Source organism: Bos grunniens, chromosome 3 (assembly GCF_055505025.1).
Source record: "Bos grunniens cultivar Pamir isolate PY7600 chromosome 3, Bosgru_T2T1.0, whole genome shotgun sequence".
NCBI classification, from domain to species: domain Eukaryota; kingdom Metazoa; phylum Chordata; class Mammalia; order Artiodactyla; family Bovidae; genus Bos; species Bos grunniens.
This window is the reverse complement of record NC_141167.1, coordinates 59,001,417-59,020,163: the sequence shown is the minus strand read 5'-3', so window position 1 is coordinate 59,020,163 and position 18,747 is coordinate 59,001,417. Positions and strand designations below refer to the sequence as shown.

The following is an 18,747-nucleotide window of genomic DNA, read 5'->3' as shown; positions in this document are numbered from 1 at the left end:
ATGAATACATTAAGATCAGGACCTTATTTTTTTGTATTGAGGTATAGCTGATTAACAATGTTGTGATGGTTTTGGATGAACAGAGAAGAGACTCAGCCATACACATACAGGCATCTATTTCACCTAAATCAAATCCCTTATGACTATACAGTGGAAGTGAGAAATAGATTTAAGGAACTAGATCTGATAGACAGTGCCTGATGAACTATGGACGGAGGTTCATGACACTGTACAGGAGACAGAAATCAAGACCATCCCCAAGAAAAAGAAATGCAAAAAAAGCAAAATGGCTGAGGACGCCTTACAAATAGCTGTGAAAGAAGAGAAGTGAAAAGCAAAGGAGTAAAGGACAGATATACCCATTTGAATGCAGAGTTCCAAAGAAGAGCAAGGAGAGATAAGAAAGCCTACCTCAGCAATCAATGCAAAGAAATAGAGGAAAACAATAGAATGGGAAGGATTAGAGATCTCTTCAAGAAAATCAGATACCAAGGGAATATTTCATGCAAAGATGGGCTCAATAAAGGACAGAAATGGTAGGGACATAACAGAAGCAGAAGAGGTGGCAAGAATATAAAGAACTGTACAAAAAAGATCTTCACGACCCAAATAATCACGATGTGATCACTCACACTCACCTAATGCCAAACATCCTGGAATGTGAAGTCAAGCGGGCCTTAGGAAGCATCACTACCAACAAAGCTAGTGGGGGTGATGGAATTCCAGTTGAGCTATTTCAAATCCTAAAAGATGATGAGCTGAAAGTGCTGCACTCAATATGCCAGCAAATGTGGAAAACTCAGTAGTGACCACAGGACTGGAAAAGGTCAGTTTTCTTTCCAATCCCAAAGAAAGGCAAAGCCAAAGAATGCTCAAACTACCGCACAATGGCACTCATCTCAATGGCACCCCACTCCAGTACTCTTGCCTGGAAAATCCCATGGACGGAGGAGCCTGGTAGGCTGCAGTCCATGGGGTTGCTAAGAGTCAGACACGACTGAGCGACTTCACTTTCACTCTTTACTTTCATGCATTGGAGAAGGAAATGGCAATCCACTCCAGTGTTCTTGCCTGGAGAATCCCAGGGACGGGGGAGCCTGGTGGGCTGCCATCTATGGGGTCGCACAGAGTCAGACACAACTGAAGCGACTTAGCAGCAGCAGCAGCACATGCTAGTAAAGTAATGCTCAAAATTCTCTAGGCCAAGTTTCAGCAATACATGAACCGTGAACTTCTGGATGTTCAAATTGGTTTTAGAAAAGGCAGAGGAACCAGAGATCATATTGCCAAAACCCGCTGGTTCATCGAAAAAGCAAGAGAGTTCCAGGAAAACATCTATTTCTGCTTTATTGACTATGCCCAAGCCTCTGACTGTGTGTATCACAATAAACTGTGGAAAATCCTGAAAGAGATGGGAATACCAGACCACCTGATTTGCATCTTGAGAAATTTGTATGCAGGTCAGGAAGCAACAGTTAGAACTGGACATGGAACAACAGACTGGTTTCAAATAGGAAAAGGAGTACATCAAGGCTGTATATTGTCACCCTGCTTATTTAACTTATATGCAGAGTACATCATGAGAAACACTGGGCTGGAAGAAGCACAAGCTAGAATCAAGATTGCCAGGAGAAATATCAATAACCTCAGATATGCAGATGACACCACCCTTATGATAGAAAGTGAAGAAGAACTAAAGAGCCTCTGGATGAAAATGAAAGAGGAGAGTGAAAAAGTTGGTTTAAAACTCAACATTCAAAAAACTAAGATCATGGGATCCGGTTCCATCACTTCATGGCAAATAGATGGGGAGACAGTGGAAACAGTGGCTGACTTATTTTTTTGAGCTCCAAAATCACTGTAGATGGTGACTGCAGCCATGAAATTAAAAGACGCTTACTCCTTGGAAGGAAGTTATGAACAACCTAGATATCATATTAAAAAACAGAGACATTACTCTGTCAACAAAGTTCTGTCTAGTCAAGGCCATGGTTTTTCCAGTGGTCATCTATGGATGTGAGAGTTGGACTATAAAGAAAGCTGAGTGCCGAAGAATTGATGCTTTTGAACTGTGGTGTTGGAAAAGACTCTTTAGAGTCCCTTGGACTGCAAGGAGATCCACCCAGTCCATCCTAAAGGAGATCAGTCCTGGGTGTTCATTGGAAGGACTTATGTTGAAGCTGAAACTCCAATACTATGGCCACCTGATGTGAAGAACTGACTCATTTGAAAAGACCCTGATGCTGGGAAGGATTGAGGGCAGGAGGAGAAGGGGACGACAGAAGATGAGATGGTTGGATGGCATCACCGACTCGATGGACTGGGTAGATTCTGGGAGTTGGTGATGGACAGGGAGGCCTGGCATGCTGCAGTTTATGGGGTCGCAAAGAGTCAGACACGACTGTGCAACTGAACTGAACTGATTTTCCCTCAAACTTCCCTCTCGGGGCATTATTTTTCAGAAGTCGGTAAAACATGTACTATATACACTATGAGATATCTATGCATAACGTTCTTTAATTAAAAAATTAACCTGGCCTATCAAAACTTCTTGCACTCTTGGAAGCAGCTTAAGTGGGAAATTTTAGGGTTTTTTTTTTTTGCGGGGGGGCATTGCTTTTAAAATAGTCTTCAAAAGATTTAAAAAACAAATGGAGGTCCCAACACAACACTTCAAATACTTTTTATGATTTATCTTCTGAGATAATCAAGTCTACACTCCTTTAACCTTATAGGCAAATCCCTGAAAACATCTGAGAAGAATTGTTTAATGTGTATCTTAGGAAATTCATTAGACTACTAAATAAATTAAACTCAGAAATAACAGCTCTAGACAGAAAAGAGAACCTTTATTTTCTATTTGTACTAAGCAATGGTAGACTATCACTTTCCTTGTGCTGCTCTCCCAAAGCAAGCCATATTATTTTGACTTAAAATTAAGTTATTTATCACTTCAAAACCTCATAAATAAAAATACAATTTTAATAATATCCTCTTTCTAAAAACTCACTTATTTAAAATTTTGTATCTAAATCCATGTATCATAATTAGATTTATCTCTATTTTTCCCATACAACTTGCTTTTCTGCATTTTTAAATATAAAGTCCCATGTTTCAGTAGGTACGTTAAGGCAATAAGATATGGCATCCTAGATAGCAGAACTTCATTCAATATCTGCTGCTCCAATACATTTTTTCAATGACAGAGTAGTCTGTGTTCCCTTTTGGTTTTTTTTCACATTTACGCTTTGGAAATTTCTTTACTTTACTAAGGGATACTATAAACTTCATCTGAGCCCAACCACACTGAATAACAATTCTAAATCAGTCAAGCCGATACTGACTGACAAGTCAATTCTATATTGATTATAGTATAATCATTATATATTTAGTATATATACATTATATATTATAGTATAATCAGTATAGAATTATACTAATTCATTAGTATAATTTCACTGAACTTATGGAACTTCTTTCAAATATCATCAAAAGTGAATTCTTGCCTCTCACTGCCAGCATTTAAATTCTAAATGATCCCCCAAAACTATCTGCAGCTATTTTGCAATCTGTAAAGCATGAACATTCTGCTGTATGGGGGATGTACATCACTGACCACATTTTCACCTGAAAGCAGTTGTGTTTAATATCAACATTTGGCTCACATATCTGTGTGCCTAAAATATTTGACTGGGAGAACACATTCCAGAAAGTAATTTAAATTCATTAGGAACATATCATATAAATGGAAAAGCATTTGCCCTAGTTCCATAGCAAGCATTATCACTACTTAAGCAATCCATATTCTGGCATTTAAGTACTCTAAACCCTTCTTTCCTTTAATGATTTTTTAGTTGGGAAAAAGTACATCAAACCAACTTTCATAAGACATAGACTTTGGCTTTTGCATTAATTTTATGAATGTGATCAGTTATATTTCTTATTAAGGGACAAACATAACTTGACAAAAGAAAAGCTTAGCACTTGGAAATAACTCAAAAGATTCACAATGGAATCATAATTCTCTTAAACATCTATCTTCTAAATAAAAATTAAACTTGACAATAGATTCACTCACCAATATTTTCTGTGGGCATTGACACCCTGGTTGGTTCTACGAGGTTGTCAGCCAGGACAAACGCTCCTTCTTCCAATGTATCCAGCAACATCGTTGCAGTATGTGCTTGTTCAGAAGAATTCATGTGTTTCCATGATTCCAAAGCTTCAGGTCTCAGAAGATTGTCCACTGTATCAACAATTGCCTGCATCCATTAGAAGACCATCATTAGTATTGACTGCTTCTAGTACACCAAGGTGATTTTCAATCACTGACTAGTGAAATTGTAATATTTATCAATCTTGTAATATTTATCATATTACACATACTTTATTATATCAAGATAAAAATATGATGATTTACTCTTATGGAAAAATACCTGGACAACACACTATCTGGCCAACTTGATGTCTGACCCTTTCAAAATAGAACTAACTGAAGATTAGTAAACTACTATTTCATTATAAAGACTAAGTATAAAGAGACAGCTCATTTCTGTTTATCTAATCATATCTCAATCATTGAAAAGAAAGAAAACCAGTGTCAGCTCTTAATCTGAGGTATTACACATACATGCATGGTCATTCCTACATATAACCTCAAGACTTAAATGTTCTAAATAGAAAACATTGGTATCTCTAGAGTAGCCTACTATATTTGCTTGAAAATTTAAATCATGTTGGTTTTGGGAACCTGAACTAAAATAGTGTCCAAATTTGTGCCTTATAACGTTGTCTACTATTATCACTGAGAAAAAACCAAGATGACTTCACAGTTTATAAATTATTTGTGAACATTTCCACTCTTCCAATTCCCTGGCTAGCTAAAAACACCAGAGAGTATACCATCATGTGTAAACAATGATCTGTTTTTAAGGGGATCAGGAAAACAGTCAAAATATTTAAAGTCTGACTAATAATTTAATAAAAACAGAAAGGCAAAATAAAGTCTTTATAAATATGTTATAAATATTCATATATACAGGTTTAGTGTATTACCACGCAAAACAATATAAAATAAAAATGTAACCCAGTCAGTTATGAAATTGAAAGTTGGCTTTTGCACTGATACTTACTGTAGCTGTACACTGACTATGGCTTAATAACTGAAATCACTAAGTTTATTTACTCTTTCTCCATGTACTGAGTCATAGTGCATCATTAAGCCCAAATATAAATTGCTCTGATCTACTGGCAATCATTGAGTAAAAAGAACATACATTGTACAAACACAACAGAAATGGCCTGTTTGAGGTATTGTATTGAAATGAGTAGGTGGAAAAGTTGTTTGAGGCTACTGTCAGATTAATTAGCTTAATCCATCTTAATATCCTTGTTTTGTCTGCCATGTGAGTCACCAAGACCTTCCTGGCAAGTAGAAGATACTTGCAAGTGGAGTCCAAGGCTTTTCTCTATCTCTACTGGGAGATAAAATTGTCAAAATGCTCACATTGATACTGTTGCATCCATTAACTGGAGTGGAACAGAAAGTGGTCTGCTGAGGCCAGATTCAATAGTTACCAAGAAATACAGACTGGAGCCTCTAATATAAGCTACAAATGAATCCTTTGTCATAAAGCAGGAATTTGTTTCATTTGCATAGTGTAAGTCAGCTTCTAATTTGTAATTTAAGGTGTTTTATTAGTCTTATCTGAACAGAGAAGCTCATTTGAGACATACTGAAAACGACACTGGTCAGAAATTAAGGTCATGCTGAAATTTACTACCTATACACATAACTTGCTGATGGCATGCTTTCATTAATTTGAATCGCTCCTTATTTATTATCATTTGTATTTTTCTAGTGGAATCAAAATGATCATTATGCTAATCATATTCCTGAAGTAGTCTCCCTGCCAAAGAAAAAAAGCTGTTCTACTCCCACTGAGATATACATCCTGGGCAACATACCAATTATTACATTTCACACGTTAACTAACACCTTAAAGGTGAGCTGAAAATTTCAGTATGACAAATTCTATAAATTTCAGCATGTAATTCTTTGACCCCATTAAACAGTCTAATAAGGGACTTTCAAAATATTAATACCTAAAAAAAGACTTTCCCACTGGTTTTTCTTTTAAAGTTCTCAGATCCAACAATGTCTATTACTAGGTAGTGAAATGCTATTATTTCTCCAGATCTTGCCAACCAAAACTGGTGAAGTCATAGCTTCTGACTAATCTCTATTCTACAAAATTTACAAAGTTCTTTTGTTTTGTTTTCATTCGTATATAAACAAGTTCTTCAAAGTTTGATTGACTAGGAATATGGTCCCCAGATGAGTAAAGTTAGAAAGTAAATATACCCAGCAAAAGGAACTTCTAAACTTCACAGAATAAAACAAAATGCAATGTAGGATTATTATTTTGATCTATCATACAGTTAGCTTGGCATAATTCTATGGTTAGCCTCACCATGTTTCCTATTTTACTTGTATATACCAGCGAGGAAAATTGGCTTCAGTAGAAAAAGATTCTGAGGCAAACGGTGGCTTTCTGTTCCTATTATCCTTCACAAAAACATATATATCTACAGTACAGTCACATTACTTATGTTTTATTCCTAGTAGCCCCTCCCAATATCAACCTGATTCTAGTAATGACACCTAAAATTTCAAAACAAAGCCTATTTTATTCAAGAGTACACCACAGAGATAAGAAAGCAGTGACTTTTTCATGCACATACATTATGACTATACAGTCTTTGATATGATAAACTGCCAAGAATATATCATAGCTGTTTTACTGAAGTTGTTTTTAATCCACAGAGATGACAACAGGGGATAACAAGACTTTATGATTACTTTCCAATTCAGAGGATATTTCATTTAAATTCCTGTATGTTTGGATGAATGCAAAAACACCAAAAAATATAAAAATAAGCTATTTGCTTATTCTGAGAGTAATATACCTGGGAAAAGAAACATTTATACAGCTGATATGGGGCACATTATATAATTATCAAAGACTGAAATACATTGGTTCATGCAGCAAGATGATAAAGCGTAGCAGGAAGCTGAAGAAGGGAGAAAGCAGGGTGACAGCACAGGAGAGATACCTTAAGGTAAGCCCTGCATGTCTTCTCTCGTTTTTGGAGCTTTTTAGTAAAAGAAAAGAAAATCAGAGGTTAGATTTTCATCTGTTGCATACGGGGAAAGAAGAAGAAATCCTACAAAAATTAAATGGTGGTCCTGAGCTCAGTGTTTATTATGTACTGTAGTCCTCTGGATTTCTGTGAGTCTATACTGACTGCCAAGACCATGCATTCACAGCTTTTAGCTTTATTTTACTAAATATAATAATGCAAAGTATCTTGATAAAACTAGAGACAAAATATGTGATAAAAGCAAGAAAAAACCTATAAAGGCGTTTTAGCCACAGATTTCAGATTCATATGAATTTCATATAAACACTTTATAGTATGGTTAAAATAACTATCAAATTTTTGACAAGGTAAGAAAAATTTGTAGCACTAACACACTATACTTCTACCAAAAAAAACTTGTCCTTCTCCCCAAACCTAATATTGAAAACAACTTTTTAGTATCTAACACTCCTATATGCATTACAATTTTGTTATAATCACAAGAGTTGCCTGTATTAGTATATGAGTTGTTTAACACAATCTCTCCGATTGCAGATAATGCCTTCCAGAGTGAGAGCACTGACAACAACCAGGTAGATGAAGTTTACCACCGACTAACCTTTCCTCAGGTAATTAGCATCATCTTGGGGGCAGCAAGGGGAGTGCATGTTGCTGCTTTCACAACTACAATTATTTCTTGAGATATGAACCAAATTAGAAGTTTTGTTTCTATTCGTGTGTCATCGGGACCAAAAGTTAGGCAGTCAACTGCCGAAGAATCCAGAGCAGACATACAAAATATCTACTTTAAAATAACAGAAAGCTTCTACCTACCTTGTTATAACTCCGTCCAGCTGAATCCTTTTCACTAGGTTTCAGTTCCTGCAGCTGTGCATCAAGAATGTCCACCAACTGCTCCATCAATCTCACTGAAGAACTCACATCACCAGCAAACACTGGCCCTTTGGTATGTTTAGCCAGTTCATTGGCAAGGCTAGCAGCATTTTCTCCGCTTCTAATCTGAAATGAGAGTTTATATTATCTCAGTAAAGATTTCTTGTTGTTTGTGGCTTCTTGCTCTTTTCCCTAGGATCTTTGGTGTGGTGAGAAAAATATACACAGACATGTCAAAATCTGCAACTAACTGAGACCAATAACTTTCTCTTTATTTCAGATGATTAAAGGTTCTTAGATCCTCAAAAAGAAATTCTTAGGCAGGCATTTAAAGGGAACAAAAGAGAAAAAAAGTCCTTTAAAAATTTTTTGAGACAACTCTCTCATTTCACTGCAACCATTTTAAACTGCTGCTTAAAAATCTTATTAATTTATTCCAATGATCCAGAAATTTAAGTCAGAATGTAATCAGTATAACACTGAGGGTTATTATCTACTGCTTGCCTTTCAGAAAGGTGGTAAAACTAAAATGTCACTACATTGCACTGTATTAAAGTTACTAATGCCTTTAAAGTCATTTTTACTTATTCTGTCATAATCAGCTGTGATATGAACATCTGCTTGCATTCTGTGGATTCAGTTGCAAACTTAATGATATTTGATTTATTAGGCCAGTGCACTATTTGTCTTACGAACATCAAAAGAAACAGAACAAACTAAATATGAATGAAATTAAGCAAGTATGTACTCATTAAAAAGCTTCACATAGAAAACAGCATGCCCTAAAACATATGTAACTTTGAATAAATAGTTTACAGACAAAACTATGCATAATTTTTTACTTTCATACTGAACAAAGAACATCGAAGCTGGTCTTAACATACAAAGCTAAATTATTTATGTTAGAAGTTAAAGCCCTTAATCACCAATGTGTATCATATTAAAAGGTTCCAACCAACCTTCTGAGCCAGCTGATTTACCCAGTGTGAGGTACAGTTGCTAAGATCAGGGCCCTTAGGGTTCCATGTTCCAGTGGAAAGCACGCAGAGATACGAGGCAGTTCCTACAACAGATGCAGAAAACAACAGTGAAATTGAAACCATTTTTCCTGCATGCATTCGGGAAATCCACTATGATGATTCTACTCCATGTGTTAAATTTTGAATAAACGCTAATGGAAGTAGTTGACAATAACTGACAAAGAGCAGAATATAAACAGTAAATATAAAGTCGGCACAGAAATATCAGACATTTACAGCAAACAAACAAAAAGCCCTTTTTCTTGGGACTCATCCAAAATGATACTTTGCAATGAGAAACACAGCTGTTAGGCAGTCTCACTAGAGAATCCATGGGCCTAAATCTCAGGCTTGACCTAGGACTTGAAGAAGGAGCGGGAATTCAAAGCCTGATCTTAAAAGACTTTTATAGTTTCAAAACTTTTAAGTTGTCTACATGTGCTATATTACTAAAGTAACAAAATAACAATTAAGTTAGCTATTGTAAATATCTTTTTCCTCAAATAAAATCACTTCAGTGTAATTCAGAACCTCCTTAAAGTTTTAATAGTATATGTAGTGTCAATATTTGACAGAAATACCTCTCGTTCCCTTGGGACACGGTCGTTCAACCATCATTCCCCTTTGTGTCTGAGGCCACCTTATCCCCCTCGCGTCTAATGCTTCGCAGAATCTCTCTGGCAGGGGAAAAATATTTGTTACAGGAGGAATTTTGGTTGTAGAAACTGCTGGAGGTGCTTTTGTCCCTTTGCTTCCTTCCTGCGATCCAGCTACAGTTGTGCTCATGGGGCCTTTCTGTGAAGTAGTGCTTGTGGTTGATACTGTGGTTTTGAACATCTCAGCTGAAGAAGTTATTGTCACAGCTGTGGTAGGCACTATGGAAAAGAGATGAGTATGTTAATCTCAAACACACATCACATTCATGTGAACGTCTGCACAGGCACACACACACACACACACACATACACACACACAAAACACAACCATCCCAAACCAACAAAATGGGATCACTGAGAATATCCACAGGGTAGGAAGAAGAATGAATCTCTTCATTTATTCCAACTCATTCATATTGTTGGCTAAGCGACTGGCAGTTTGGGTTCTACCCTAGATTTTGCTCTCTGACTGTGTCCTAGGTTTACTTCTCAATGAAATATTTAGTAATACATTTTATGTACAATTTCAACATATATCATCTAACAGGAAATGCAGGATAGTTTAATATAAAGTTTCAATATACATATCAAATATGGTGTCATATCAGATACATAATTTAGAAAAAGCCATTTATATACAAATTCATACTCTGAAACAATAAAATTCAAAGTATCAACAAAAGTCTGACCATTACATATAATTAGGACAATAGAAAATTTCAAGTCACCCACTCTACATCTTACAGGGAAACAAATACTGTGACATCTTTCCACCCAGCAGCCATTCTTGCTTGAAAGATTTTTGAGCATGGCTGATTAGATCCAAACAGAAGATAAGCTTGGCATGCTTGTTCTGTTTTACTAAGGAAACATCTGAGGCTTTGACATCTTTACTTTTGAAAACATAGATATGAAAAGAAACTAGTTCTGATCAGAAGTTATATTGTAATCTCATCAAGATAACAAGTTGGACCAAATTATGCCTAATTCAAAACCAATTCTACATATTAACAGAGAGTTTAAAAGGACCTACAGTTAACTCACTTACAAGCAGAAATTTAAAAAGAAAAAAAATTTAAGGTTATTCTGGACTTCCAACATTATTTTTAAACTGTTAAATCCATTAGGTTAAAATAAGAATGGAGTTTAATGTTTTCCTTCATTAATGACCACTTAGTTTAAAAAACAAAAAAATTCTGTCAGTAAAACTTTAATGGCATCGTTTAAAATCTATTAGGTGATCACACTAAAGTTTTATCAACATTTAGATTACTGAATCTTAAGACTTTATAATTTTGAGGCTTTAAATTTAAATCAAGTAGAGCAAATTAAAAGTAACTATTTTTAATGATAATCTTATAAAACATTAAGTTATTTTATGGTTTTACTACACATAAGAACCAGACTAGAACATTAAAACTTCTTAGAAAACAAGTTCATATTATCACTGACATAATTAGTATTTTAAGCTCTGGTCCCTAGATAGTTTGCATAATTCTGACTCTATGACAGAGTATGCTAAGTTTATCAGAAAAAGCAGTGTACACCTATTTCTAGTTCTTTAGTTGTGAGAAACTTCTTGTTACCAATAAGTGCAAGATACATTTTTGACAGTCTCTTTTCACTAGAGAAACTTCTTAACCAACTGGTTTATTTCCAAGGCATTGGTTACTAATCATATGAGAGAATCCTTTGTACATTAGTCAAGCATCATGCCTAGCCAGCTGTTGCAGAAACCTATTCAAACCTGTTTATCTTTTTTCTGTAAAGCACTTGCCTGACATCTTGTTAAACCTCATAATTTTCTTTTGATTACAATGCAGCCAAGTTTTCAGTGCTTTCTCAATTAACATTTGTCAAAAGCATCACAATCTTTTGAAGAAGTGTTAAATGAATGTTGTTGAATCAAATCTTAAAGGGGGTGGGAAATCGGAGCAAAGAGAAAAGGGCAGAGCAGAATGGTTTAATGCTACCCCATCTGATGTATCCCTTGACACTGTACTAATTAGTACATATTTAATGACTGAAATATGTATTAACAATATACAATTAGTGATCTGTTAGCTAAGCATCAGTAAAGATTCAAATAAATGAGTGAAGGTAGGCAATAAAATGACCTCTATTAAATGCACAAAACTTTCTGAAATATTCTGTAGCCCATTTCCATGTGTCACTGATAATATATTTTCATATCTTTTATCTTTTGTTCATTAAAAGAAGTTAAACTTCTTTAAGCAACACATTCTTCACTTGTGAATCAATGAAATTTTGGGGTATTGAACATCAACTTTAAGTGGCAAAATGTAACCCTTTAGGAGGACAACTACAAAACTGTGCAAGGACAAGATTTAAGAACTTCAATAAAAAGCAATTTTCTAATACTGAAGCTAGAGATGAGGAGATATTTATAAAAATTAATGTTTCTTTCCTTAGATGAAGACAGGTCACAACAGGGCACCCCATGATGATAAAAGCTTACATTTACTCAGCATTTATGTACCAGATGCTGTGTTAATCATCACTCATTGATCATCAGATCATCTTATTTAATCCTTACCACAACCCCATGAAGTAGGCACTATGATTATCTTTCTTTTACAGAACAGAAAACTAAGCATTGGAGGAGGTTAAGCAGTTTGTTTAAGGTCACTTGTCCATAATGCTCTTAAATGTTATGATCTTACTTTTCTAGACAAAAGATTTTAATAGACTCTGAGAAAGTATGACACCCCACAAGCAATATGTCCTTATTTTGGAGCATTTAACTGACACTGTGCTCTGTGTAAATCTCTAAAAGAAGAAAAAATGTGGGAATATAAGGTACTAAAACAGTAATAGTAAAAAGTTTCACAATGAAATGTTTGTGGCAAAAGGCTCAAAACTCAAGAACTTCCTATAAATGGTAATAGGAAACATGACAAGTCACAATAGAATTATATTGTAAATCTGAACCCTACTGTACACAGCCTTCCCAGAGTTATCAGGTGCTGTATCAACACACAGATTAAATGACTTAGCATTCTACCTACCATATATCATTTAAGTACAGAGACCTAGAAACAGTGACATTAATGCTAATACACATATATATTAATAAGTACCCATGAAAACCTCAACAGACTGGTTAAATTTACTATGCCAGTTATTTATTAAGAACTTGCTAATTATTATCAGCTTTTTCCCATGTGAAAACATTTTAAGGATAATATGTATTTATGATAAATGAGAGGGTAGTTATTTCCCTCTTCCAAGGCCCCAAATTCATCCATTATTACAAGCTAGAGTGAGAATATAGTCTAGTAAGGCAAAAAGTGCAGCAGATTTATTAAATTTACCCTTATTCAATATCTAAAAACACCAATCATCTTTTAATTAACCATTCATTATCAGCGGGAAGATGTTTTAAGAAATATTCTATATTAAACACTTCTTAAATAATAAATCTAACTGGCTCTCTTAAAAAATGTCCCTCATGTTGTTTGCCATGCTTCATTATTACTCTAAGTCAGATATTCAGAAACCATCAGAACTCAAGACAATATTTTTCCATAATGTTTCGGATAACAAATCTGCAGACAGATTAAGTAAGTATAAATCAATTCAGATTAAGACACAGAAAACAGTTAATATATGACCAAAATGGCTTTTTTTCCCTAAGCCAACATTATAGAGGAAGAAAGCAAAAGAGAAAAAACAGATCTAGTTTAGGATAATGGAGCAAATTAACTAAGTAGAGAAAACAGAAAGCTAAAAATTTAAAGAAAACAGGAAGATGTATTTGAAAGCACTATGAAGGCAAAGTAATAACATACTTGTGCTGTTAGGAATGGAAGGCATGGATTTATATAGGGAAAAATACTGCAGCTAATACAGTGTGAAACAGTCCATAATTAAAATTATCCATTTAACAACACAATATATATCTTGGCTACATACATGATAGCAAAGCCAGTACATAGACTTGCTAGCAGTGGCTTACTGGTTTGACCTAAATGTATGGGCCAGAATAGTTCTGCAAGGCCCCATTTACATGCAGTTAGATATCAGCACACATCTTGGACGAGCAAGGCAGGAGTCTCTCTAAAAGCATTTGAAGATGAGTTATGAAGAGCAAGCAAATAAGAGAATATGCTTCAAACATCAGCAAGAAAAATTTAGGTCAAATAAAACTTTTTACCACTAATGGTTTAATAAGAAGTCAGTATGGACTTTCACCTTCTGAGAATATATGAGAATGGCTATTTTGGATAACACAACACTGCTGTAGGAATAAAGCTACCACATATGGCAAAGTTTCTCATTTTCAAAGCTAGTAACTGTTCTTTTCAAAAATCACCCAAAATTATCAAAGATTTTTTCATCTGAAATGGGTCAAATTATTTACTAGAACATATGCCACAAGTGGAAAGTGACATTATTACTCATCTTGTATTCCATAAAGTGCTCTGTGACAAGGAGGCGGGCAATGATTCCTTATTGAGCTCAATCAACCTGTACTCAACTTTAGGAGTTATTTAATTATAATCGGCATTAATTTTTTTTTTTTTTTTTACTTTTTTTTCCTAATGGAGGGGAAGAGATTTACTGCTACCCAAGAAACATTTAACAACTGTGAGGGCAATACAGGTTACAAAAAAAGATTAATACATATTCTCCAGGCAAGAATACTGGAGTGGGTTGCCATTTCCTTCTCCAGGGCATCTTCCAGACCCAGGGATTGAACCCAGGACTCCTGCATTGCAGGCAAACTCTTTACCGACTCGGCCACCAGGGAAGACCCTTTTACAATGTCAAGTTCTGTCAATTACTAAACTTTGCCTTTTACAAAACTATAGGATATGAGAGAACCATGGTACTAACTTTTAGGAAAACAGCTGAGATATAGGAACTATCCCTTGCTGGCCTCAAGAGAAAAAGATATGTCTGAATTTAAAAATAAAGGATACTAAGATAATATCAATAAAGATTTTCATGACCTAATGGAAGATTTCATTGTTGAAAGTTTATCAATGGCACACTACTACAATTTTTAGCCAACAAATTCTAGATATACATGAATTAAACAAAAAGAGGGCTTGCACTGGTGGCTCAGATGATAAAGAATCTGCCTGCCGTGCAGGAGACCTGGGTGTGATCCCTGGGTTGAGAAGATTCCCTGGAAGAGGGCATGGCAACCCACTCCAGTATTCTTGCCTGGAGAGTTGCCATAGACAGAGGAGCCTGGCAGGCTACAGTCCATGGGGTCACAAAGAGTCAAACATGACTGCGTGACTAAGCACAGCATAGCACAGCACTAAAGCATGTCATTACTACCCATATGGTATGAAGAAAAATCACACATTTCATATTCTATAACTCAAGTTAGAATTCAACTACAATGGCTCATGCTTTTGTAGTCCTAAGCCTATGACAATATTTAGGACTTGGTGACTTACTAAGTCACTTACTTACTGACTGACTTAATAAGTTACATTATTCCTTAAAAATATGTACATGTATATGTAGCTGTGTTTAAGCATATGGTTATATATTGCTTTAACAGAGGAAAAAGATACTAATTCCTGTTCCACCTTGTTGAAGAGATTGATTTAGTTACTCCAAAGAACATTCTGGTTCCTACAATTCTGAAATAACTCAATAATGTGAAAATTTCAATTAACTCATAAAATTGAAAAAATAATTCAGATCTTTTAAATACAAATATTATTGTTCAACTAGAAAAGACTTATAATTAAGTAAACTCCATAATAATATATTAAGAGATCATTCTTTTATCATGTGTATGAGGTAATCTTATTTTAATGAAAATTCAAAACTTAATTTACCCTCAAAACTTGTTTACTGCAGAACTGAAGTAACTTGACAAACTAAAATATATTTCCAAAGATTTATAAAGCAATGATCCTTTATAAAGATACTTAAAGAGAACACAAATTTTAAAAATGCTAGCAGAACTGTCTTCATAAAGCAATACTTGGGATCATCTAGTGCTTAGTCCATGTGTAACAGTTAAAATCCAGAAATATTGACCTAATACCATCACAAATTTATTGGGAAATAAAAACATGTAATTTTACATGATGATCTAGAGACAGCAGACACCAAAACTTTAGAACACTTATGCCTGGCACTGTACATCAAGCCTAGCAATCCTCCTGGGACTTCCTAACACACATTTCCTTTAACCACTGGCGCCAAGAAGTTAAGAGGTCTGCACACAGATTCTAATCAATTCAGAAGTCAGGTAGGAAAAAAACACACAAAACTAACAGGTTTGTAGTTGGCAATACATTTTTAGCAATGGAAATCTAAACCGACGAAGGATGTGACAATTTTTTGAAACCAACATTTAAATGAAATTCAGAAAAAGAAAATGGACCAAAATAAGGCTAAAATGTACACACTATATGACAATTTGAAATGCCACAATGTTATCACTTGCCCTTTAACTACAAAGAGGGGAAGAAAATAAAGAGGGATAAATTAAGTCTTAAAAATAAACTGTTTATAAAAGATATAAGCATTAGCAAGTAAAATTCTTACCTTGGGCAGGATCAGGTGGACCAAACTCCAGAGAATATCGTAAAATGAAGTTATTGTTCCACACATAGAGTTGGTTATCTCTTGGATTGTAATCCACTGCAGCAATATACTGGTACTGGTTGGGGAAGGGAACATCTACATATTCTCCTCGGTTTAATCGGGTATTGTAAATATAATCAATTGCATTCTTGCCTGTTTCACTCTCATTGTCTTGATAAACTGACCTGACCACATAAAGGACTCCACAGATCATAAAAGCATTTGAGGCAGCTCGTTTGTCATATACAGTCTCCCACGTTGCTTCAAATCGAAGAGTGTATGGATTCAGTTGGCTAATAACTATCATTCCATTGTTCTGCTCAGTGGCATAAATGACCCATAAGCCGTTTTCATCAACTGCTAGGTCAATATCAGTTTTTCCTCCCCATCTATATGGTGAAGTATCATGATAGTTAGCATAGTTAATTATGGCCTCTCCACTCTTAATTCTAGTCCTCAAGTCATATTTCACAATATTCCTTGTTCTTTCTTTGTTAAAGAAGACAGCACCATCATATACCACAAATCCAGTACCATCTACTCGATTTGGAAGTTTATAGGTTGTTGTTTGGCGACTGTTTTGGAAATCTTCTAAAGATGCATATTCTATTAAAGTATCAGTACGATAGGGAGTCCAGGGCATGAAATAAATTTTATCTGCAGCCTGAAGAGGGTCCTTGCACCAAGCACCTGCCTTTTGTTCAGCTTCATATATACATGGTGAGTCCACAATTGCTTTCAAGGTCCCAGGGCACACAAAAACTATCATTCATAGAGAAAAAACAAGAATTAAGCAAAGTTAAAAGATTATACAAGCAAGCATAAGTTTCAATGATTATAGGTCAAAAAAGAAAAATTCACCTTATTAACACTTAATTTTACCAAAATTTATACTTAAGACAAATACTACCTTTCTTCAAGTTGCCATAATCAATGCACAAGTTTATTTTCACAAATACAAACCAAAGTTTAAGATCATTCATAATCGAGCTAACAATTTATACTTTTGCTATGTGTTTTATCTTACAGTTCTTTTATGTTTCAAAACTTTGTGCTTTGTGCATAAAAGTGAACAAAGTACTTTTAGACCAAACTTTGCACCCTCCCTCCCTTAGCCCACTTATAACCCGCAAAAGCAAAACACCAAAATAAAGCAAATAAAACAAAAAGTCCAGTGTGAAGGCTTATTTAGAACTTCTACGGAAGTTAGACTGAAAACAAGAGTACTTCAGTTGAAGGAACATAAATATTCAGAAAATGCAATTAGAAGCAGAGAAAAGTAAATACAAGGAAAGCAGTGATGAAACGACCAGGAGACCCTGTAACCATGGCATGCTATGGAGAGGGTTCTGGAAGCCAGGCAAGATGACACTTTAATAATAAAATATCCAAGGGGGTCAGAAAAAGAGGTAAAGGGTGAAAAGAAACAGAGAAAGGACAGCTCCCCCTCGCCGACTTCAGAAATTTTACCCCATCACCAGATTTAGCAGTCATATAATTTCAATGTAAACAGTTGACTTCTTTATGAGGTGCATTTATGAGATCCTGCTGATTGTGTTTTAATGTCAGGAATGTTGTGGGGGAAGGGAAGGGAGGAGGTAACATCCATAAGGCACATAACAAGGAGCTGGGGTTCAAACCGTATACGTTATTTACCTTTTTGCTCCACTTCTATTTTAAGCATCGGAAGAAAAAAAAAAGTGCAAGGAAAAAAGAAAAAAGATTAAAATAAATTGACTATTAGTCTAAGACTGAATTTGTAATAGATGCTAAATATAGGAAGAATAAGAGCTGCACTACTTTGGATAAAGAGAAACACACAACAGGAAAACCTAGCAGGAGAAAGATACTAAAGTTACATAAAAGAACATGGATCAATCATTTTAGTAGATTAAGGAGGCAATACAAATATGTTGGCATGTTGTTTCACTTAGTGTACCTGAATAAATAATGAGACTCTTCACTAATGTGTGGTATACAGACTCTTGCCTTTCCAAAGTCACTCAGCATTCTTACTAAGTTTTACTTTAAATAGGTACGCTACAGACACAACTGCATGCATAGATTGTGTTATTTCCATTTATCTTATCATGTGAACTCATTATTAAGCTGACTAAAATTAGGTAAACATAACAACAAGGATATATGTTTACAAAATGGCAATTCAATTTTGAAGCTCAGGTCAAATGTAATGAATACCGGTATTTTTACATTTTTCAAAGTTATGTATGTTAGAAGAAATATATAATTATGCAGCTCAGTATGTTTCAATTTTTTCTATTAAATTCTGCTTCTAGAAAAAACCATCTTAACTATAAAAAATTAGCCTCCTTTTCAGGAATATATAAGCCTCCCCCTTTATCCCAATAGTTATATTAAAGGGTGGGGTAAGATAATATACTTTTCCTCCCCACTATAATTAGTAACTTTACTTATTTACACATATATTTACT

General features: G+C 34.9%; 1 protein-coding gene across 33 annotated transcripts in view; it reads right to left on the bottom strand.

Moving 5' to 3' along the window:
• ADGRL2 (adhesion G protein-coupled receptor L2) overlaps positions 1-18,747 on the bottom strand; it is a 306,832-nt gene that overhangs the window by 34,091 nt on the left and 253,994 nt on the right. For 19 of the 33 annotated variants that reach the window (XM_086394356.1, XM_086394348.1, XM_086394368.1 and 16 more), the window contains 5 exons: positions 16,256-17,056; positions 9,638-9,931; positions 8,997-9,100; positions 7,978-8,163; positions 4,079-4,262 (listed from right to left, as the gene is read on the bottom strand). In XM_086394356.1, coding sequence (XP_086250482.1) covers positions 4,079-4,262; positions 7,978-8,163; positions 8,997-9,100; positions 9,638-9,931; positions 16,256-17,056 — 1,569 coding nt within the window. Of the gene's footprint in view, positions 1-4,078; positions 4,263-7,116; positions 7,156-7,977; positions 8,164-8,996; positions 9,101-9,637; positions 9,932-16,255; positions 17,057-18,747 lie in introns of all 33 variants that reach the window. The other 14 variants (XM_086394341.1, XM_086394364.1, XM_086394363.1 and 11 more) reach the window with 1 other exon arrangement.